This window comes from Kogia breviceps, chromosome 1, assembly GCF_026419965.1.
Source record: "Kogia breviceps isolate mKogBre1 chromosome 1, mKogBre1 haplotype 1, whole genome shotgun sequence".
NCBI classification, from domain to species: Eukaryota; Metazoa; Chordata; class Mammalia; order Artiodactyla; family Physeteridae; genus Kogia; species Kogia breviceps.
In genome coordinates this window covers 50,949,233-50,972,871 of record NC_081310.1, presented here as the reverse complement: position 1 = coordinate 50,972,871, position 23,639 = coordinate 50,949,233, and the positions used below count along the sequence as shown (strand labels likewise).

Genomic DNA, 23,639 nt, shown 5'->3' with positions numbered 1-23,639 from the left:
TGCTGTGAAAAGCCCAATGATGCATATATTTTACTTTTTTTTTTTTTTGCGGTACTTGGGCCTCTCACTGTTGTGGCCTCTCCCGTTGCGGGGCACAGGCTCTGGATGCGCAGGCTCAGCGGCCATGGCTCACGGGCCTAGCCACTCTGCGGCATGTGGGATCTTCCCGGACCGGGGCACGAACCCGTGTTCCCTGCATCGGCAGGCGGATTCTCAACCACTGTGCCACCAGGGAAGCCCCACATATTTTAAAACAGTGCCATTCACAGGAACTTCCTTAGGGTATTTGGATAAGATGAGCATCTGAAAACATAGTACGTTCATTAAATACATAAAATAAGCTGTAGTAACTACTTTTAATGGTTTTTTATTTTATTTATTTATTTTTGGCTGCATTGGGTCTTCATTGCTGCACGCGGGCTTTCTCTAGTTGCCGTGAGGTGTGGCTACTCTTCGCTGCGGTGCACGGGCTTCTCATTGCACTGGCTTTTCTCTTGCTGCGGAGCACAGGCTCTGCTCTAGGCCCGCCGGCTTTAGTAGTTGCAGCATGCAGGCTCAGTAGTTGTGGTGCACAGGATTAGCTGCTCCTCCATATGTGGGATCTTCCCGGACCAGGGCTTGAACCTGTGTCCCCTGCATTGGCAGGCAGATTCTTAACCACTGCACCACCAGGGAAGTCCCAAGTAACTACTTTTAGATGACATCAGAATGACAACCTGAGGAGGCCAATTACCAAAATAAGCCTTAAGTTTTGCACACTGTGCTTTGAGGGAAGGCGGAAGAGGGAGAGGACGCACTTCTGAATAACTGGTTGTTATTCTTTTCCCCTGAATTTCCATGTTGTTACATTACTAACAGTGAAACCCTGGGAATTCTCTGGCAGTCCAGTGGTTAGGACTAGGCGCTCTCACTGCTGGGGCCCCAGCTTCAATCCCTGTTTGGGAAACTAAGATCGAAAGCTGAGCACAGCCAAGTGCTACTTTCTTCCAAATTAAACCTGAATTGTACAAGTAAAGTGGTTAAGGTAAGGCGGGGGTGGGGCGGGAGATGCAGAAGATACAGCTGGGTTGGGCAGCTTTCTTCTGCTATGGACTGGCTCTACTCATCCCTTGCCTCACTTCCTTCTAATCTACAAGTTTTTCTTTTCCGAGGCCCCCCTACTCCAGTGTGCCCACCGCCGTCAGCGCTCAGCCCTTATGTGGCTCGTGATCAGAATGAGAGCTCAGAGACGAAAGGAACAAACAGCCTGGGACCCGGGAGCTCTCTTCCAAGGCTGGAAAGCCCAGAGCTGAGAAGGCTGCCCCAGCTCGGTGCTCCAACTTAAGCCTAGGACCGCAACAGCCCAGATCCCGCCCTGCCTCCGGCCCGTGGCCCCGCCCCTCCCGCTCCGGCTCACGTAGATAAAAGCGCGGCTCCTGAGACGAAGCCACCGGCGTGAGGCGAGGGCGTTGTAGCCAATGATGTGCCAGGACGAAAATCACTGACCAATGAGCTGCTGAGATGGTCTGGGCAGCCAACCAATCGCGAAGCCTCGCACCCGGATATGATTGCCGGTTCTGAAACCGAGCTCTGAAAAAGTGTGAGGGCCTCCACACATGGGTCTGGGGCTTTGGGATGGAACAGGGGGTGAGCGTTTATTAGGTTCAGTGCCTTGCGTGTGCGGTGGGCGTGTAAGGATCATCCCTTTGGGTTTTGAGTGGGGGACAGGTCAATGTGGCTGTTTGTCCGTGGAAAGAATTCCCGCTGCGGTGTTCCAGAACCAGCGCGTGAGGAAACCTCTCGGATGGTACCGCACACGGAGTAGGAGAGTCTTGAAGACGCAGCTCGAGCAGTGGGAATATGAATCTCTTACCTAAAAGCCCTAAGGAGTTTGGCTCCATTGACTATTGGGAGAAGTTCTTCCAGCAGCGGGGAAAGAAAGCTTTCGAGTGGTACGGAACCTACCTGGAACTGTGCGGGTTGCTGCACAAATATATCAAGCCCAGGGAAAAGGTAAGCGCGGCCTGGCAGCCCTGTGTGTTCCCTGGAAGGCAGGAACTGATCACAGAAATCCTGCACTTGGTAGACGGTGACAGGCGTGGGGGCCCTAAACGGGCCCATATTTTCAGGATTCCATGCAACATTCTAGCTAAAAGGTAATTACAGAGTATCCTTTTAAAGGTTTTCAGGTAACAGAGCTTCCACCCCCAGATCATTCTTGAATTAATAACCTCACTGGAAGAATGAATGAGGTTATTAAGAATAACCTCACTTCTTTAGTAGTGCAATCTAGACATCTCCTCCTAGTGAGTAAAGTGTGCTTTTCTCTCACTGTGCATCCCCGGGGATCTGGCAGCACCCGTGACTTTACTGATAAATGAATCTGTTATCAAATAGTTGTTGTGAGCCCACTGACTTTCAGGCACGGTGTTCGGCCCTTAAGCCACACGAGCATTAAGATGTAAATCCTGGGCACATTCCAGAAGTGAAAAGTGCCAAGTACAGTAATAGGAGATTTGATAGAGGTGGAAGTAGGGAAGGAAGAAGGGTAGAAAACGAAGATTTGAGGAGGAAGCTTTAAGAGCCAAACCTTATGCTGGGTGCTGTGTGTGTGTGTGTTTGCTCAGTCATCGAGTTCTCATAATAAACCTTGAGGTGAGTGGTAATACACGAATTCTACGGATGAGGAAACTGAGGCTCTGAGAGCCAGTTTCTTGCCCAAGATCATACATGTAGTAAGTGGTCGTGTGGGGATTTAAACTTAGATCCACCTAGCTCCAAAGCTTATGCACTTGTCATTGTACAATGCTTTTCCAGAGATGGTGATATCAGGGCAAAATTTTGAAGGATCAATGGGAGATTCCTCCACAGAGAGGGAGGCAACAACCTGTGTTTTAAATTTGGCTTCAGAAAATAGCAGAATATCATGAGTTGGAGCCAAAGGCCTGAGTGGAATAGGATTATGCCAGACCTAGGTTTTCAACAGTAAAACAAAGAGGAGATTTCAGTTATAACTACTGTATTTGGATTCTGTGACTTCCTATCAATTCTTGAATAATAAATTCTTGATTCAGAGAAAAGAACAACCATGATTACTTTGTTCCTGCAATTGATTAATAAACGCTTGATTCAGAGAAAAGAACAACCCTGGTTAGTTTTTTTCTGCATAACTTGCATTGTTATAGCGGAATGTGGTTTGTTACCAGTGAGTTCTTCTAACCAGTGGTGTTTGAAGATGGAGCCTAGAATCCACTTTGTAATGGTGCTCTCTCATGGCATAGCATCTTCACCCTCCAAAAACATACAGCAGCCAGGGTGAGACTTGATTCCTTGAAATGTCTGAAGCTCATTCCTTTGCCTTGATCACCTCCATCTTGTTTTCTTTCCCCCTAGGTGTTGGTGATTGGGTGTGGTAACTCAGAGCTAAGCGAGCAGCTGTATGACGTGGGCTATCAGGATATAGTGAACATTGACATCAGTGAGGTTGTCATCAAGCAAATGAAGGAACGCAATGCCAGCCGACGGCCCCAGATGAGCTTCTTGAAGATGGACATGACACAGATGGAGTTTCCCGATGCCTCATTCCAGGTGGTGTTGGACAAGGGCACCCTGGACGCTGTCCTGACAGATGAGGAGGAGAAGACCCTGCAGCAGGTGGACAGGATGCTGGCTGAGGTTGGCCGTGTCCTGCAGGTGGGCGGTCGCTACCTCTGCATCTCCCTGGCTCAGGCTCACGTCCTGAAGAAAGCAGTGGGTCACTTCTCTCGGGAGGGGTGGATGGTGAGGGTGCACCAGGTGGCCAACAGCCAAGACCAGCTGTTGGAAGCAGAGCCTCGGTTCTCCCTGCCTGTCTTTGCCTTCATCATGACCAAGTTCAGGCCGGTCCCTGGCTCTGCCCTTCAGATCTTTGAGCTGTGTGCTCAGGAGCAGGGCAAGCCTGTGCGGCTGGAGAGTGCCGAGCGGCTGGCTGAGGCGGTGCGGGAGCGGCAGCAGTATGCCTGGCTGTGCAGCCAGCTGTACCGCAAGGCCGGGCTGGGGAGTGTGTCTCTGGACTTGTGCAGTGGGGACACTGGGGAGCCACGCTACACCCTGCACGTGGTGGACAGCCCCACTGTGAAACCATCGCGGGACAGTCATTTTGCCATTTTCATCAGTGAGTTGGGATTGCTCCCTCTGTTCCCTGGAGGGGGCTGGCTTACAGGGGCTGGGGCTGGGGCTTTGGTGGATGGGTATGCCTTGGCTGGTTTTATCTTGCAGGGGGCGGTGCTTGAAGAGGTTAGACTGGCCAAGGCATGAGGAAGGGGGAGCTGCCTGCTTGGGTTTGAGGTTTAGTTCTTCTCATCTTCCATTGCAAAGGCTTGGAGTAATATAGATACACTTCAGCAGGTCATGCATTTGTAGAGATGTTAGTCACTTTGTAACAAGGAGTAGTGGGGGCAACGAGGGAGTCCCAGCCTTGTAGCCTATAAGCTGTGTGACCTGGGGAAGTTTCTGTGCATCTCTGCTGAATTTAGAGACAGTACAGAGTAGTAGCTAAAAAAGTGAGCTCTGGAACCAGACTATTTAGTTTCCAGTCCTGGCTCAGTCGCTTCCTGGTGGTATTGGACAAGTTAGTGTTCTTTCTGTGTCTCAGTTTCTTCATCTATAAAGTGAGATCTTAACTGTGTAATTGTGAGAAGTGTAAAAGCTCTTTGAATGGTGCCTGGCACATGATAAGTTTTATAGATGTTAGTGTTATTATTGAAAAGGGTAAATGATACCAGATTCACCTTAGTAATGATCAAAAGAGGTAGTATGAGGAAATGCTTTCACAAGTAGAATATTCTAGACAAACGTGAGGTGGTGATACATCATGTTGGTAATTTGTTTCCTGACATCGAATCCATTTTTCCAAGTATTTCCTTATCCTAACTGTGCACCTGTAAGAACTAATAGCACAGCAGATACGAGCATGGAGTCTGGGGCTGGACTGCCTGGGGCTGAGCCCTAGCTTCGCCAGTTACAAACTGTGTGAACTTGGGCAAATAATGTAACTTCTGTGTCTTAATTTCCTCATTTATAAAATGGGAATAATAATAATACTGCCTGCATCTTGGGCTATTGTGAGGATTTGATTAGTTTCTGTTTGTGACCTGCTTGGAATAATGCCTGGCATGTAAGAAGTGTTAGCATTATTGCTATTTTTCTTGCACTAGGTACTTGCCTCCCTCCCCTTACATACACGCTCACACTTCTTTTCCACGCTGGGTCCTGCCATGGGTCTGATGGCAGCTTTGCTGTGGACATTGTTGACTGGGGATTGATAGCCCCTCAGTAGGTCACAGTTGGAAGGGTTGCTGGGCTTGGGTAGGGGCTGGCTCTCTGCCACGTGGGGCATATTGGTTGTGGGCTTGAACTTTTCCCAGGACTCCCTGTCAACAAATGCCTCTTTCCAGTCCCCCAGGGTCGGGAGACCGAGTGGCTCTTTGGCATGGAGGAGGGCCGGAAGCAGCTGGCAGCCAGTGCGGGCTTCAGGAGGCTGATCACAGTGGCCCTTCACCGAGGTCAGCAGTATGAAGGCATGGACAGCATCCAGGCTGAGCTGTCGGCCAGAGTCATGGAGCTGGCCCCAGCCGGGATGCCCGCCCAGCAGCAGGTAACAGAGCTTTGGTAGCAGCTTTCAGGGTCTCTGGAGAAGTCATATTAGTAGCCAGGAAGGCAGAGGGTATCTTGTCAGAAGCTAGGACTAGGGTCTGTGACCCTAGTCTGTTCCTGGAGGGCATGTCAGCAGCTAAGAGCTAAGTGAGCAAAAGTTATGTCCTAGGCAGTGTGTGGAAGGTGAGCGGTTGCCCTTATTGAGACCCCCAGTAGCATCTGTGCCTGTGGGGCCACTCGGATGGCATGAAGGAAGTGCTCTCCACCTTGCAGGCTCCAGCTCTGCATACTGCAGCTTACTCAGGCTGTATTTCTCCTAACTCACTTTGCGCAGGATTTCCTTGGCCATTTTGCTTTTTAGAACCGTCATTATGTGAGGTAGAATGGGAAAGGGCCAAAACAGCTCAGTGTAATTTTCAGGATATTAACATTGCTGGTCTGATGTTCCACTGGGAAGGAAACTGAAGGTTTTTGCCAAAATGGTGGTATGGTATTATCAGTTGACGCCATCTGTCTTGTACTATCCTGGTCACAAGACAGGGTAATTGATAGGTGACTTTATTGCAAGGCATTTATAGAAAGGAGTTTATCCTTCTTGATAGATGGGAAAGACAAGGTACCTGAAGCTTGATGCTGTAGTAACAGCACTGAAAAGAAGAACCCAGGCTCCTGGGTTCCCAGCTTGTGGTTCTGCCCACTAGGCTGGCTTGTGCTTACAGATGAATATGTATTTGATGCTTTCTGGAAGACTTTGGGGTTGGTGTCCCATCAGAGAGACCCAGATCCTGTGGGGAGGTTCGTTTGTGACTTTCTCTCAACAGTGCCTACATCTTCACAAAGTCAGGAGTCCCTCATGATTATTAAATACTCTTGTAAGTCTTTAAAAAGAAATAAATGTGAAGATTGTGAAGGGAGTGGAAAAGTTTAGGGGGAAAATGTATTTTTTCCTCCTAATTTTTTTTTTTTTTTTTTTTTTGCGGTACACGGGCCTCTCACTGTTGTGGCCTCTCCCATTGCGGAGCACAGGCTCCGGACGCGCAGGCTCAGCGGCCATGGCTCACGGGCCCAGCCGCTCCGCGGCATGTGGGATCTTCCCGGAGCGGGGCACGAACCTGTGTCCCCTGCATCGGCAGGCGGACTCTCAACTACTGCGCCACCAGGGAAGCCCTTTCCTCCTAATTTTTTTTCTGTGTAGAAGAATGCAGAAAAAAATTGAGAATAACTGGGGGAAGGGAGACACTTCGCCAAATTTGGAGTGGTTGCTTTCCCCATGGATTTTGATATCTTGTTCCCTATTCAGATTCCTTCTCTCATGATTCTAGTCCCTTCGTGAGGCTTCCTTCTAGCTTTCATTGTCTTGGACTATTGAAAGTCCTTTTAAGGATTACTGTTGAGAAACTCATACTTTTCTTGTGGAGAGCCAACTGCATTTCACGAATGGTTTGGGGAATCTTTAGTTGTTCAGTTGGTTTTCAAAAAGGTCAGTTAAACCTTTTGAGATCTAGTCAAACGCCCCAGAAGAGTACCTTAACAAAATGGCGAATCTTCGGAGTTGTTGCTGCTCAGAACCTTGGTGCGGGGATTCTTCACATACACACAAAGGGAAGGGATTATAATTTCTCGTATTTCTCAGTTGAGCTGGTGTTGTCACCACATCTCTGCTGTTCCTTCAGGTACCCTTCCTGTCTGTGGGTGGGGACATCGGGGTCCGGACTGTTCAGCACCAAGACTGCAGCCCTTTGAGTGGCGACTACGTCATCGAGGACGTACAAGGGGATGACAAGCGCTACTTTCGGCGGCTGATCTTCCTCAGCAACAGGAACGTGGTGCAGTCAGAAGCCAGGCTGCTGAAGGATGTGTCTCACCGAGGTGAGGCGTCGTGGGCACAGTGGTGGGGCCCACGTGGACGTGGTATGGACAGTTTGGGGTGGTCAGAAAGACCTGGGAGCTTGGCAGACCTGTAGGACAGACCCGGATACCTGTGACCAGAGGCACACGGCTCTGTGGGTTGTCCTCTTATCAGCTGGGCTCTTAGGGTGTGAGTGGCAATGAACAGAAGGGAGGTCGATGTTCTGTTCTTGAGCAAAGCCTGACTCTGCAGTGATAAGGAGCAGAGGTGGTGGTTTACCAGACCAATGTGATAATCACTTTAATGCCTGCAGTTCAAAGACCACGTGTTTTACAAGTCGCTCCATATACGTCTGTATATTAATTCAGTAGGCCTGCCCTCCTCCATGGGGCCACCTGCTAGCACCTGTTTTAGAGAGTTGTACAGTGGGTGGGTGCCCTAGAGGTCACCTAGTCTGGTAGAACTTTCTGCAGTGAAGGAAATGTTTAATACCCACTTAGCTGCCTAGGGTGGCAGCCATGAACCATATGTGGCTACCAAGCACTAGGGACATGGCAGGTGTGACTAAGGAACTGAATCTTTAATCTTTTTTGATTCTGATGAACTTACATTTAAATTTGAATGGCCACAAGTGGCCCATGGCTACAGGCTTTGACAGGGTAGATCTCAACCACATTCTCTCTTTTTTAAAAATTTATTTATTTATTTATTTATTTTTGGCTGCCTCGGATCTTCGTTGCTGCACGCGGGCTTTCTCTAGCTGTGGCAAGCGGGGGCTACTCTTCGTTGTGGTGCCTGGGCTTCTCATTGCGGTGGCCTCTCGTTGCACAGCACGGGCTCTAGGTGCGCAGGCTTCAATAGTTGTGGCTCGCGGGCTCAGTAGTTGTGGCTCACGGGCTCTAGAGTGAAGGCTCAGTACTTGTGGCACATGGGCTTAGTTGCTCCGTGGCATGTGGGATCTTCCCGGACCAGGACTTGAGCTGCATGTGCCCTGCATTGCCAGGCGGATTCTTAACCACTGCGCCACCAGGGAAGCCCCCTACCATGTTCTCTTTTAAGTGGTCTCCCAGGTGCTGCTCAGAAACACCCACTAATGGGGAGAGCCGACGTTTGTTTATTTTCTCAGGGCATTATATGTTTGTATTATAAAAGTAATACTTAATCATTGTAATCAATCACAGATCACATGTATAGCGTAGCAAAATATTCCTCCCCACCCCTTCTCCAGTATAACTTCCCTTTAGAGGCACAGAGAATCAGGCTTTGGAATCTGAAATTGGCTCTGCTGATTGCCAGTCATTCCCTTTGCCTGATGATGCTGTCCTGTTGGCAAGGCCATCTGGAAGGAGGGTGAAAAGAGAGAATTCAGAACCTCATGAGGTCATGGGTTTGCCCACAGCTCAGGATCAGGTTATTCTCAGCAGGATGGTCTCCTCTTGAGGGGTGTCCCCTGGTCATGTGCACCCATATTTGTTGGGTTCCTGTGCTGTCACTGGGTCACTTGGGCTGCAGGTTGGTTCAGTTTCATCTCACTGAAAGCTCAGTAAAAGTGCCTCAAAGGACATTTTGCCGTCCAATTTGGGTTTTGCTTTTTTCCCCCACTGTTGTCAAGCTTTCTTAGTATCACTTAATTCTTATGGGAATGACTTCCCTCATGGAAGTATTGGTGAGCAAGAAGGAGAATGTGTGAAAAAGCAATTTAACATCTCTGAAAAGCACACTGCCACTTACATTTCAGTGCCCAATGGTGCAGTTGGTCCCTAGGAGAACCCCAGAGCCATCTGTTCACTCTATCCTGGAGCAGTTGAGGGAGAGTAGAGGGGCCTTTTGTACAATTTCCCCCCTTCTATGAACATTTGTGACGTCCTTGTCCAGTGGGGTGGTATGAATTACTGTCTGTGTGACGTAGTAGAAAGATGATAGCTGCTGCAGACAGGTAGTCCCAGGTTCAAATCCTGGCTGCATTGCCTACTGATTTGGGCCTAATTAATAACTCTTCAGAGCTTCAGTTTTTCCATCTGCCAAGAATTGGAATAAAAACATTGATATAGGGTTGTTTCAAAGCTACAAGAATAAAAGCCCTAGTATAGTAATCGGCAAAGAGGAGGTAGTTGGAAACTAAGTCCTTTTTCCCCTAAAAGAACTGATGAATAAACTTCTCACCTGTTAGTGGCTTTATATTTCCCAGAGGAGAGGTACTAGTACTCCTCACTTGGGTTTTCCCAATGTTCTGAGTTTTGGAGTGTTTCTTTGCCACTTCCCTTTTCTGACTCTGGTGTATGTTAAATGTTTAACAACCATCTCTTTGGGGAAAAAAGCCATCATATGCACTGTTGGCCAATTTCTGTGGCATAAAAATGGCCACCGTGGCCAGATTTCAAGCCACCAACATGTCAACCAGTTCACAAAATTCCTGCATATTGCACAATTAGGTTCTCAAGTCTCATCAAACCAGTTGCAGCATACTGCTGCTGGTGTGCCTTACTTTCCAAGGAGTAGTGTACCACGCATATGACTTCATTCATCTCTGCCTGTGATCTAGCCCAGAAGAAACGGAAAAAGGACAGGAAGAAGCAGCGGCCTGCTGATACTCCAGAGGACCTCCCTGCAGCTCCGGGGCAGTCCATTGATAAGAGTTACCTGTGCTGTGAACACCACAAAGCCATGATTGCCGGCCTTGCCCTGCTGAGAAACCCGGAGCTGCTCCTAGGTGAGGGGGTCGCCACTGCCTTCCACAGGAGGGAACATGTAAGATTACAGAGGTAATCAGTGTCAGCTGCCTTGCAGTTTAAGAACCATGATTATAGACCAACAGATGCACATATAGTCATGTCTTTCTTATTCCCAACCATCTTCTACATTCATGAACATCCAAATAACTGTTCCTTCAAACTCAAATTGTTTGAAACAGCTACATGTGCTGATACCTAAATTTTTTCCTCTATTCATTTATTTTAAAAATCAGTGTAAAATAAACTATACTCAGTTTAAAAAGTTAATGTATAAAATACATTCAATGAGATCTGTAAAGTATACAGATCTTAAGTTGTTCAGCTTGATGAATTTTTGCACATGCATTTACCCATGAAACCAGATGGAATATTTAAAAATCACATTTCCAGAGAAATATACCTGTGCACTTTAGAAATATACCTGTGCACTTTAGGAGAATTTCTGGCTTTTCAGTGATGCATTATTTGAGTACTAGATGCAATTCTATCTTGAATTTCTACTTAAAAAAAGAAACCATAGTATAGATAGTACAGTCATAGCCTTATCACTAATAATAGGTTTGGATCTGACCACAGTAGCAAACATGTTCAAGATTCTGTCTACTCTTGTAACTGTCTTCACCCAAAGTCCCTAAGTGTATCTAATTGAAACATGCTGTACATTTGATCTATCTTGGTGTTGATGTATGTCCCTAGAGTCTCAGTTCTTCCATTTAATCCTCAGGTTCTGTCTCCTTTTGGTGATTCTTTCTTGTTTCTTAGCTTCCTTTCATCCCCTGTGGTTGCTGTGGTTTTTCTGTGCTTGTGTGTAGGATTTGGGCCTTTGTTTTCTGTGGTTTCTGGAACTTGGGTGGATTTCCCTCACTTGGTGGCTGTGTCTGAGAAGGCAGTGTGGCCTTTGAGTTGAAAGCTGAGCAGAGGGCATCACATCTACACTCCTTGTGATCATAAACAAGATGCTGGCCATTGTCCCTCCCATTTCCTAGAGGGGTTTAATAATGCTTGTGGTGGGGGTTATTGCTATAATGTCAGCTGAGTGCTTTGGGATCTTTAAGGGGCCATAATAATACACTGGTTCATCTTCTGGATCTAGTAAAGGAAGGATTGTGAGGCCAGGGTTGAGTTTTCAGATGTTAAATTGACTCCCGAGTTTCTAGAAAGAGACAAGGGAGGCCAGGTCTTTAAATCTAGTTTCCCCTGGGCAGTACCAACAATCTGACTCCCTCTTTTGCCCTCCCCAAATGTGGTACAAAACTTTACAGTGAGCAGATGGTAAAACGATGCTTTTACTCTTTATTACAGAGACCCCACTGGGATTGTTGGTGGTAGGCCTGGGTGGGGGCAGCCTCCCCCTTTTTGTCCACGATCATTTCCCAAAGTCCCGCATCGATGCTGTGGAGATCGACCCCTCCATGTTGCAAGTGGCCACTCAGTGGTTTGGCTTCTCCCAGAGCGACCGTATGAAGGTCCACATCGCGGATGGCCTGGACTATATTACCAGCCTGGCAGCAGAAGAAGGTACTGCTATTGGAGAGTTTGGAGGGGTGTTGAGGGAGGATTGATCCAAGGTTGTCGGGCCTGCAAGGGCCTCTAGAACTCATCTCTGAGAGGGCAGCATCAGCATCATCCCAGTCTTTCACCAGTTCTTTTGTTCATTCATTTGTTGACAGTTATTCAATAAATATAGAGTGTCAACCACATGCTCAGTAGTCTTAGGGGATGGGCTTTGGCAACAAGCAAAACAGACCGTTTGCTGCCCTAATGACGCTAACAAACGAGTGGGCTTCCCTTCTGAATCTCTTCTGACCCTGTAACCTTGCCACTTTCTCATCATCCCAAGAAACCCAGAATCTGTATCTGAGTGAGGAAAAGGGGAAGAAACGTTGGGGGTATGTGTTGGGAAGTTGTTTTGCAACTCTTTCAGCTACAGGTGAAGCCAGAAACAGCAAAACAGCATTCATGTAGGTGAGTGGTTCTGAACCTCAGGGACAATGTCCGCAGGCACTTTTTTGTTGTAACCATTAGGTACGGGTGTTTCTGGCATCTAGTGGGTAGAGACCAAGGATGCTGCTCAACATCCTACAATGCACAGGACAGCCACTGATGATAAAGAATTATCTAGCCCAAATGTCAATAGTGCTGAGGTTAAACCATGATGCAGGTGTTAGTGGGAATTCCAGTAGCCCTGCTGCTACTGGAATTAAGGCTCCATTTTGCTATAATAATTTGTACCCCAGACTTGGACAAAAGGCATATTAATGTTTTACAATAGCTCCTCTGATACTTCTGCAGCTTAATATGTAGGCTTCTGATGACTGATGCTTTGAAGAACATGAGCCCCTCAGGGAGAAGTCAGTTAGGTTGGTTCAGTCCTACGTGAACCTGGGGAGCCCAGGCCACACACCCTTCCCGGTCTGCTCATTCTATAATAGATGCTCTTATTCTCGCTGGGTTAGAGTATCTTCCAGGAAGGGTGTGGCAAAAGGGGATGCCTGGGGTAAGTGTTTTGGTTCTGGGATGGACAGATGCTGTCTTCTGTAATTGCAAACTGAACTGAACTCTATCAGAGTTTCACAGGTTCACTCTCTGAGGGTGGGACCAGTCTGGGGGCCCAGGGCTGATACATGTGAAGCACTTGAAACAATGCTAGGCACATGGTAGGTACTCAATCCATGATGTGCTGCTGTTGTTATTACCTCTAAGTCAGTTTTGAACAGCCCTGGCCTTCGTCTTAACAACAACCTTTCGGATTGTTGGAGGGCTCAGTGCCACAAATATGGGCCTTGGTTGTCCTTGGACTTTGATGAGCCCACATGTTCTGCTCTTGAAGAAACCAAAATCAGATCTGTGCTATGAACAGTGATGGACATGCTGTAGTCCTAAGTAAATATGTATTTACTGAATAATCATTAGCACTGTCTCAAAGTTTGCCCAAAACAAATCATTAGTATCACAGGCCTACCTCTTGTAAAAACTAACATTATAGTAAGGAGTGGATCAGATTCATGGTCAGTTCTTTCTCACCCATTGAGCAAAATCAGTTCTTTCTTGAGCCAGTAATGGTTCAAGCAGCTAGAAAAGATAGGCTAACTTTAATTTGAGAACATTTTCTCCTAGGAGGCAACATATGCTGTTTCCAGAGTTAAGTTAAAGTTACCATTTGCAGGGTCAGCCCTTAAAGGCAGAGGCAGCTGCTTTGTCTAGATCAGCGGTTCTCAACTCTAACTATATTTCGAATCACCTGGGGAGCTTAAGAAAAGTACACCAGAGGCTTCCCATCTCCCCTCCCATCTGTTCCTTGCCACCCCAGGGTTTTAACTCTGTTGATTAGGAGTGGAGCCCAGGTTCTCTGAATCTTTAGAATTTTCCCATTTGACTCTAATGTTCTGTCAGGATTGAAAATCACTGGTATAGATGGACGCTTAACCAAGCAGTAATCCTGCTGGAGTGGACCCCAGTACTGTGTGTCTGTGGAAAGGGCTTTAAAATGTGGAGGAAGAAGATGAGATGAAGGCCCCATCTTAGACGTGGAGTACTCACAGCAGAACGCTGATGACGTGCCTCCTCAGGACTGTGACATTAGTGCTGCCGTAAGCAAACCACATCCTCCAGGCCATCCTTCTGACTTAGCCACCTGTGCCCACCACAGGTCACGCAGGAGATGTGGAGGAGTGTAAATGGTGTTATTTTATCCAGCAAAGACTCGTTTGCTTCTCTTTCCCAGCACGACCTCACTACGATGTCATAATGTTTGATGTGGACAGTAAGGACCCAACCCTGGGAATGAGTTGTCCACCCCCAGCGTTTGTGGCCCAGCCTTTCCTGCAGAAGGTCAAAAGCATCTTGACTCCTGAAGGTATGAAGAACAGAAGGTTAGGGAGGGAGAAGGGATGGGCCCTTTAAGGAAATTTTTCTTTTTAATGAAAAATGCACATATCATAAGTGTACCTTGATCGGTTTCCCCAAATTGAACATTCATTAACCAGCCCCAAACACCGAACATTTCCAGTGCCCCGCAAGTCCACCTCTTACCTCCTTTCAGTAACTTGTCCTCTCAAGGATAACCACTATCTTCACTTCTGTCAGCACAGCTTAGTTTTGCCCATACGGAGTGTTCTCTGTCCCTTTCACTCAGCATGATGTTTGTGAGATTCACCCATAGTTTTGTGTTGACACTGGGTGATACACAATTTATTTCTCCATTCTGCTTTTGGCATTTGGGTTGTTTCCTGTTTGGGGCTTTTATAAGAAGTGTTGCCATTAACGTTCTAATAGATGCCTTTTGGTGAAATGTGTGTGCAGGTCTGTTGGGCATAGATGTAGGGCTGTAATTGCTGGATCACAGATTATGCATATGTTAAGTTTCTGTAGATGCTGCCACAGTTACAAAGTAGTCGTAGCAATTCACATCCCCACCAGCATGGTGGCGCTAGTGACCATTTGAATTCTTCCCACATGCCCTGGACTGGGCAGTATGTGATTTCATCTTCATTAGCAGCCTGTTTTCAGATGAGGAAACTGAGGTAGAGACTTGCCAAGGTGACACAAGATAAGAGCTAGGGCTGCAACCCTGATCCTTGTGACTTGAAAGCTGGAGCTCTTAATCCTTACGTTCACTGCCTCCCAGGTATTTTGATTTGGCTAAGGTACTGTGGTGAACAGAGTTGATTTAGAACCCTTAATTGTCACAAGTGAAGGCATGTGATATATATGTCAAGAACATAATCTCTCTGTGGAATTGCTACAGTCTTACTAGGGGGTATTAATTACTTCTTTCTCAAAGCAATCCTTTGTGAAACTGAAGCATGGAGAATGGTAACATTTGTTAGCAGCACAAAAGAGCAAGAAATTAGCTTGAAGTTTTCTTATGGTTCAAGCATCCCCCATGCTTTTCTCTTCCTGCCTTTGTATGCTGTGTGTTCTCTGCAAAGTCACTGCCGCTGTAGGGTGTGTTCCTTGGTCCACCAGCCTCCCTGGGGCAGGAATGGCTATATTCCTCAGAACTGAACCTTGTCTCCAACGTGTCCCCTGAACCACAGTCATTCTGACCCTTTCCTCCCCACCCTACAGGTGTCTTTATCCTCAACCTCGTGTGCCGAGACCTAGCACTGAAGGACTCAGTGCTGGCTGGGCTCAAGGCGGTGTTCCCCCTCCTGTATGTCCGGCGAATTGAGGGTGAAGTAAACGAGATCCTGTTCTGTCAGCTGCACCCTGAGCGGAAACTTGCCACGCCAGAGCTGCTGGAAATGGCCCAGGCCTTGGAGCAAACCCTGAGGAAGCCTGGAAAGGGCTGGGACGACACGTACGTCCTGTCAGACATGCTCAAAACTGTGAAGATTGTGTGATTGTCAGGACCAGGCAGTCCTCTCAGCTTCCTGCCAGACTGACCTTGGGCTCCTGGCCTACCAGAGATTGAAGAAATATAATGCACAATACTTTTTGAGCCTTGTATTTTTCTTAGTTTCATACTCACCTGCATGCGACCTCCAGCTTGGTGAGGTTGCCTGAAGATCGGGGAAAATAAAAGTCCTTTCCATCCTGTCTTCTTCAGTACTGCTTGGGTTGATTGCCTTTGCTTCCTTTACTGTGTCTTTGAGTAGGAGTCCCTCCTGGAGCCCCCATCATGTGTGATGCCTTAACAAGCGTATCCCAAGCTCCTTAGGACTGGAGACAATCAAATGTGATTGCTGGTTTGCTTTGCTTTCTCCTTCTCTTGGTCCAAAAGGAACAATCTCAAGTGAGATAGCAAAACATTCTGTGCCAAAAGACTATAAATAGAGTAGGATCATTTAAGAGAACATCTATGCTGTCTCCCTACAGATGGAATAGCTGCTGACACGGTCCCAAGGTTTTTTTTTTTTTTTTTTTTATAAATTTATTTATTTATTTTTGGCTGTGTTGGGTCTTCCTTGTGGCAAGCGGAGGCCACTCTTCGTTGCAGTGTGCGGGCTTCTCATTGCAGTGGCTTCTCCTGTTGCAGAGCACGGGCTGTAGGCGTGCGGGCTTCAGTAGTTGTGGCATGTGGGCTCAGTAGTTGTGGCTCGTGGGCTCTGGAGCATAGGCTCAGTAGCTGTGGCACACAGGCTTAGTTGCTCCGTGGCATGTGGGATCTTCCTGGACCAGGTCTCGAACCTGTGTCCCCTGCCTTGGCAGATGGATTCTCAACCACTGGGCCACCAGGGAAGCCCAATGTTCCCAAGTTTTAAGAATCTGCTAACCCACTCCTCTGCTTAACAACTTTCCTCGTAGCCTAAGCCATCTATTCTGTTCCAGTGGAGGGAGTGGATGTAACTGGCCCTATGACTGCATGTGTCAGAGACTTAGCAGGCTGAAGTCTCCAGTATTGGTTTACTCACATTTATTGAGTGGCAGCTACATGCCAGACCCACTGTAAAGAGCTGTAGTGGAAGTAAAGATGTTTAAGAATTGCCCAAAACCACGAATTATTGATAAAAATTAACATGTTCCAGGAACTTTTCTAAGTAATTCAATACACTGTCTCATTTGATCTGAGATAAAGGGTAGTTAAACAAAAACTGCATCTAACCCCAAATCTCACTTGGCCAGAAGTATCAGTCTTACCTATTGAAACTGTTATGCCAGCAGTTCAGAAATTGGCTGGAATTTCACCTCTCCTAATAGTAGTAAGCCAAGGCTGACTTAATGAGCAGCACCATGGAGGATCCACCACCCCAGCGCCTCTCTCCACAGGCCCTTAAAATGAACTCTAACCTCTTGAGGTGAAGCATATTTCAAAACTCGGTTGTCATCCTTACAAAATTTGCAGCCCGTTGAGGAGAAGGCTGTGTGTGCAGAGTAATGATTTTAGATGGTATCCATTAGAAATACTAGGTCTTCTTCAGGCGGGGGACCTTCCCTGGAACTGTGTAAAGGGAAGGTTATCTCTTAGCATGCTCTGTACCCCAAGGACCTCAGCTTGGGAATCCTCCATTGTTTTCTAATTTGTAAACTTTTGCAGTGTTAGGATAGGTTATAGAGGCACAGGGTCTGAGTTGGAGGATCTAGTGCTGTGCAGACTTTGAAACGGCATACTTGGTGGCATAGCCAAGCTAGAGAATTACCAGAATGCTGACAAGGTATCAACTGTGTCTCTTACGAGGAGTAGTTGAAGGAATTAGGTTCACTGGAGGGAAGCCTTTGGATGTAGGAAGAGGCACTCAGGGCTGATGATAATTGTCTTAAAATTTTTGAAAGACTGTGGGTATGTAAGAAGAGTGAGGTTGGATACACGTGCCTCCAAAGGCTGAAGAAAGACCAATGGGCAGAAATTACAGTTGGGCAGCTTTCAGCTTAATTTCCTACAAAGAGGTTTGTGCTGATGGAGACCATTGTGTTTACCGGGACACATGGCGATTCAGGCTTTTACTCAAACCCTAGTCTAACTGTGCGGTGTGCTCACTTGTGAGGAAAGGGTTTTGTGTGTACAAGGTAATGCCATTGGCCTGTATACCATCTTTCCTACTGGAGAACAATTAACTTTTTCTTTTTTTGGGGGGTAGGGGATTTCATTTTATTTCATATTTTTAAAAACCGAGGTGAAATTGACAAAACATATTAGTTTCGGGTGTACAACACAGTGATTCAATTGTATATATTGTGAAATGATCACAGTATGCTATTCACTTTTGCATTGATGACAGGCAAATGGCTCTTCATGAGAATTTTTTTTTTTTTTTTTTTTTTTTTTTTTCGGTATGCGGGCCTCTCACTGCCGTGGCCTCTCCCGCTGCGGAGCACAGGCTCCGGACGCACAGGCCCAGCGGCCACGGCTCACGGGCCCAGCCGCTCCGCGGCATGCGGGACCCTCCCGGACCAGGGCACGAACCCGTGTCTCCTGCATCGGCAGGCGGACTCCCAACCACTGCGCCACCAGGGAAGCCCTCTTCATGAGAATTTTGCCTGACTTTAGGCATATGAACTCTGCAGGATAGGGAAGCTTGTAAAGTCATATTCCTTCCAGACCAGGCAAGTAACAAAAGTGTGAAGTGAGCCAGGTGTACAGAAAGGCTAGGATAAAGCCTGCCGTAAACCAGAGAATATATGCCGCGTAGGAAGGCAGGAGTGCTCGATTTTTTTAAAAGAAGCCAGAAATCCCAAGTGTGTGTGTGTGTGTGTGTGTGTGAGAGAGAGAGAGAGAGAGAGAGAGAGAGAATATTAAAGTGTTAGCCAATCAGAACACCTCTTCAAGCCATATTCAACCAGGTGGCCAGTCATCTTCCACTACAGGGCACAGCCTTCAGAACACTTGAGAATCTGGCATACACCCAGGCTCCAAATGAGCATAAAACAAGGAACAAGCTTATAGCTACCAATCTCAAAAGTCTGGAAAAGTTCCATATTGTGTTAAGACTTACATTTTCCGTAATGGCTACTCTTGAGTGGGGATTGTCCCACCACCTTTGGGATAGTGTACAATTTAACTTCCCAGGACTGTCAGAGAACTGATTGAAAATATATCACATGACCCACCCACCCCCAGCCCCACCACCAAGACACATTCTGCAACAATGTAGAACTGGTGAGACTGGTTATTGCTCCTCCCCACCCCCAACACCAGTTTTTCACTGTGTGTCTCCAATCTGCCTTAATGGCTCAGCTCACTAACTGGGCTGCTGCTTGAGTCCATCTTCTTATAGGTAGAACAGTAGTTCTCAGCTGCATACTAGCGTCATCTGACATGATAGGCAAAATAATGGTCCCCAAAGATGTCCACATCACGATCCCAGCAACCTGTGAATATGTTACATTACATGGCAGAGGGGAATTAAGGTAGCAGAAGGAGTTGAGGTTGCTAACCAGCTGACTCTAAGATATGGAGATTATCCTAGAGTATCCAGGTGGGCCCAACATAATCACGAGAGTCTTTAAATGTGGGAGAGAGGCAGAACAGTCAGTGTCAGAGTGATGTGATGTGAGAAAGGCTCGACTGGCTTTGAAGATGGAAGGAACTAAGGCAGCCTCTGAAAGCTGGAAAAGGTAAGAAAACCGTTTCTCTAATAGAGCCTCCAGTAAGGAATGCAAATCAGCCAATAACTTAATTTTAGCCCACTGATATTTCTGACTTCTGCATTATAGACATATATAATCAGTTTGTGTTTTTTGAGCCACTGTTTGTGGTGAATTGTTAACAGCAGCAATAGAAAACTAATATATGGGGGAAACGTGTGTGATAAGAACTTTTAAAATCTCATTTGGCAACTTTCAAATATGCAATACAGTATTATTAACTATGGTCACCATGTTGTATATGACATCCCCATGACCTGCTTTTTTTGTTTTGTTTTTTTTTTTGGTTGTGTTGGGTCTTCGTTGCTGTGCATAGGCTTTCTCTAGTTGCTGCGAAAAGGAGCTTGCTTCTTTGTGGTGCACGGGCTTTTCACTGCGGTGACTTCTCTTGTTGTGGAGCACAGGCTCTAGGTGCGCAGGCTTCAGTAGTTGTGGCACGCAGCCTCAGTAGTTGTGCCTTGTGAGCTGTAGAGCGCAGGCTCAGTAGTTGTGGCTCACAGGCTTAGTTGCTCCTCAGCATGTGGGATGCTTCCCGGACCAGGGCTTGAACACGTGTCCCCTCATTGGCAGGCAGATTCTTAACCACTGCACCACAAATGAAGTCCCCAAACCTGCTTATTTTTTAACTGGAAGTTTATATCTTTTGACCCCCATTTTTACCATCACTGCTACCAACCCCCCTCTTCCCCTTCCCTCTGCCTTTGGTATCCACCAGTCTGCTCTCTGTATCTATGAGTTAGGTTTTCCTTTTTTTAGATTGCACATATAAGTGAGATTATATGGCGTTTATCATTCTTTGCCTGACTTTTAGCTTAGCGTAATGCCCTCAAGTTCCATCCTTGTTGTTGCAAATGGCAATACTTCATACTTTTTTTAAATGTCTGACTGATATTCCATTGTGTGTGTGTATGTATCTCACATCTTCTTTATCCATTTATTCATTGATGAACACTTAGGTCGTTTCCATATGTTAGTTATTATAAATAATGCAGCAGTGGACATGGTGGTGCATATATTTTTGAGTCAGTGTTTTCATTTTCTTCAGATAAGTACCCAGAAGTGGAATTGCTGAATTGTATGATAGTTCTATTTTAATTTTTTTGAGGAACCTCCATACTGTTTTCCATAGTGTCTGCACCAATTCACATTCCCACCAACAGTGCACTACTTGGGAAATTTTAAAAAATACTTGGGCCTGGAAATTCCCTAGCAGTCCAGTGGTTAGGACTCAGCGCTTTCATTGCCGTGGCCCAGGTTCAATCCCCAGTCAGGAAACTAAGATCCTGCAAGCTGTGCGTTGCGGCCAAACAAAACAAAACAAAAAACCAAAAAAACTTAGGCCTGGGCCTAAGTTAAATCAGAGATTCTGATTTAATTGGTCTGAGATTCAGCCTATGCATCAGAATTTTAAAAAGCTTTCTAGGTGATAATGTTGTGCAGCCAAAGTTGAGGCCCACTGAGGGAGAGGTTCTATGGTAGCTGTGTTCTTGTAACTGAAAGTGGGGTCTGGCTGCTCACCACTCCAAAAGCCAGCAAAGAGGCAAGTTTGGTGGAAAGGAAAGTTTGCTTCATTTTGGATGCCGGCAACTGGGGAGTTGGGGTGTAGGGAGGGTGGACACCTGTCCAAAGGCTGACTCTCCCCCATGGACAATCGGTGAGCAAGGGCTTTTATAGACGGATGGAGGGAGCTATATGTAGAAACAGCACAGTCAGCTCTGACAGTCATCTTGAAATTGGTCATCGGTAGTCTGGCCAGTGTCGTCTTGATTGTTTTAGGTACAGTTAATCTTCAGTTCCAGGGTCGGTTTGTTCCCATTTCCTTGAGGCCAATTATGGCAGCTTAAGTCTTGGCTAAAGTATGGTCATCATGTAGTTAACTTCTTCCACCCAGTGGGTGTTTCACTATCTGCAAGACAGCTCACAGGATATGGCTCAGAATATTATCTATAGCCCTTGAGGAGGAGTTAAAGGTCCTTGACTTTACTTAATGACTAAACTATTATTATCTGGTCTCTTTTGACTGTTTTCCTTTGTTTCTGCATTTTCTCACTTCTCTGATTAAACTTATTCTTTGGCTAAAGTTTTTCCACAGACAAAAGGCAGGCGAAGGACATCGTTTGTGGGTGGGGACATAGGGTCCTGCTCCGTTTCATTATGAGATGGGGGGAAGGAGCTGTTATTCCCATCAGTGAATATCAGTTTAGTTCTGAGATGCAAGCCGCAACAGTCACTTGATAATTGGAATATGCTCTCCCACCTTGTCTAGGAAAAACACTGTTTGCCTTTGCTCACAGAATAATCTGATATCAGATGTATGGGTTCTTTGTCCTCCACACTGAGCAATTCTCCACCTCTCTCTGGCACCAACTAGGGGTCATAAAATTCAATTCAAATCTGACACTTCCTGGGGTCAGTGCAGACCACACAAGACTGCCTCCCCAATCCCGCTTCACATGCCAGTCTCCCCACTGCAAGTCCACGTTGTTGCCCGTGCTTCTGACCAACTAGCTGTAAATCTGAGGTTCCCATGACCCTCTCCTTGGGATTGATAATTTGTTAGAGTGGCTCACAGAACTCGGGAGAACAGTTTACTTAGATTACCAGTTTATTATAAAAGGATACAACCCGAACAGCCAGATAGAAGAAATACATGGCAAGGTATGTGGGAAGGGGTGTGGAGCTTCCATGTCTTCTCTGGGCATGCCACCCTCCTTGTACCTCTGTGTGTTCACCCACCTGAAAGCTCTCAAAACCTTGTGCTCGTGGGAGCTTTATGGAGGCTTTATCATGTAGACATGATTGATTATTAACTCAATGTCCAGCCCTTCTCCCTTCCCCAGAAAATCGGGGTGGGTGGTGGCGATGAAAGCCCCTAGATTCTAATCATGGCTTTGAGGAGCGACCCAGGTTCTTGGACTCTTTAATCAATAGAAATTGATAAGAGGCCAGATGAGGAATTCAGGCAAGGCTTTACTGGGACTAGTGCTGCGGCAGGAGGGAGCAATAACAAGTAACAGGTGCCCTTGCTCCCCGGGCGGGGCGCTGGGGCGATGCGCTCCCTTAAAGGGGGTGAGGTTGGGGCAGATCCGTGGGTGGGTCCGGAGGGGCAGCTTAGGTGGTCTGCCCATCTCCTTGGTGGTGCTGTGTGCAGGCATCATGCACAGTACCCTGCTTTTGCTCCTGGCACCTCAGGAGTGGCAGCTGGGTTTTGGTCTTTTTGTATCTTGTTAATAATTTGCCCCACTGCTCATGCAGGCAGTTATTTTTAGTCCCTTATAGTTTCTTTGTGGTCTGTTGCTTGAGGAGATGTTTGTCCAGGTGCAAGCACTGCAGTTAAGGGTCCCAGGTCTCAGCCTGTCTCAGCTTGGTCTTTCTGATGGCTGGCTTTCATCCAGGAGCCTACCAAGAGTGACCACTTAGAACAAAAAATGTTTTACAGGAGTTTTAGGAGCTCTATGTCAGGAACTGGGGTCAGAGACCTATACATACATAATTATTTCGCACACCTATGCGCTGGTGCACACGCCAGCCCCCTGCCCTTTGAGTGGACAGCAGCAGGGCAGGGAGGTCAGCCTGTGGTATGGAGTGATCTCTGTGGAGCACAGTGGACACACTCGCGCCATAACTGGGCCCTGGTGTGCATCCTAAGGACTGCTTAGTAAAGGCCAAATAATTCAGCAGAGTAAATCACAGGTAATCCACTTTCCCTCTTGTGGGTTGGCTTGCCATTTCATTTCTACAAATTTGTCAATAAGTAATGGTCAATAAGAAGCAGAATTCTTTGTTTTTTTAAAAGTATTCAACAGGCTTTTTTTTTTTTTTTTTTTTCCTTTGCGGTACGCGGGCCTCTCACTGTTGTGGCCTTTCCCGTTGCGGAGCACAGGCTCCGGACGCGCAGGCTCAGCGGCCATGGCTCACGGGCCCAGCCGCTCCACGCATGTGGGATCCTCCTGGACCGGGGCACGAACCCGTGTCCCCTGCATCTGCAGGCGGACTCTCAACCACTGCGCCGCCAGGGAAGCCCCAACAGGCATTTTTTTGAGAGTGTGTTATGTACCAGACCCCATGCTTGTGTTGAGGATAGAGGGAGGAAAGAGAGATAATTCCTCATGTTACAGGACTCACTGACAAATTGCAACACCTGATGAGTTCTGGATCCGCCCCCCCGCCCCTCCCCCCACGTTAGTTGTGAGGAATGCACAGAAGATGGTAAGGTGTTTGCTAAGAGTCTTCTTAGACCCTTGTTAGAACAGACAGGAAAGGGTCAAGTCTCAATAAAAAAAATGGCTCCCTTAAAGTGACTGAAGGTGTGAAGAGCTGTTGTTTTTCTGGCTCAGGTCTGACCTGGTTCCTATGCTTCCCAGTAGATGGCACTAGAAAATGCATTTAAGTGCTGGAGTGTCTACAAAATTTCCTTG

At 46.9% G+C, this 23,639-nt stretch overlaps 1 protein-coding gene across 2 annotated transcripts; it reads left to right on the top strand.

Moving 5' to 3' along the window:
• The first annotated feature begins 1,402 nt into the window (after positions 1 to 1,402).
• On the top strand, positions 1,403 to 15,735 carry METTL13 (methyltransferase 13, eEF1A N-terminus and K55). Of its 2 annotated transcripts, XM_059079549.2 has the most exons (8): positions 1,403 to 1,992; positions 3,373 to 4,132; positions 5,415 to 5,614; positions 7,287 to 7,482; positions 10,005 to 10,172; positions 11,497 to 11,712; positions 13,919 to 14,050; positions 15,265 to 15,735. In XM_059079549.2, exons 1-8 carry the CDS (start codon positions 1,840 to 1,842, stop codon positions 15,537 to 15,539), a joined length of 2,100 nt encoding a protein of 699 aa, XP_058935532.1. In that variant the 5' UTR covers positions 1,403 to 1,839; the 3' UTR covers positions 15,540 to 15,735. The 2 variants fall into 2 exon arrangements, with proteins under 2 accessions (XP_058935532.1, XP_066887721.1); XM_067031620.1 differs by lacking the exons at positions 10,005 to 10,172; positions 11,497 to 11,712 and having other exon boundaries at positions 1,546 to 1,992.
• The last annotated feature ends 7,904 nt before the right edge of the window (positions 15,736 to 23,639 follow it).

What these genes read in the sequence shown, in the direction of transcription:
- METTL13 (XM_059079549.2), top strand. Translation starts at nt 1,840, where the DNA reads ATGAATCTCTTACCTAAAAGCCCTAAGGAGTTTGGCTCCATTGACTAT. An exon ending in CAGCCTGGCAGCAGAAGAAG is followed by an intron (nt 11,713 to 13,918) that starts GTACTGCTATTG and finishes TCTCTTTCCCAG; the next exon opens with CACGACCTCACTACGATGTC. An exon ending in AAGCATCTTGACTCCTGAAG is followed by an intron (nt 14,051 to 15,264) that starts GTATGAAGAACA and finishes CCCACCCTACAG; the next exon opens with GTGTCTTTATCCTCAACCTC.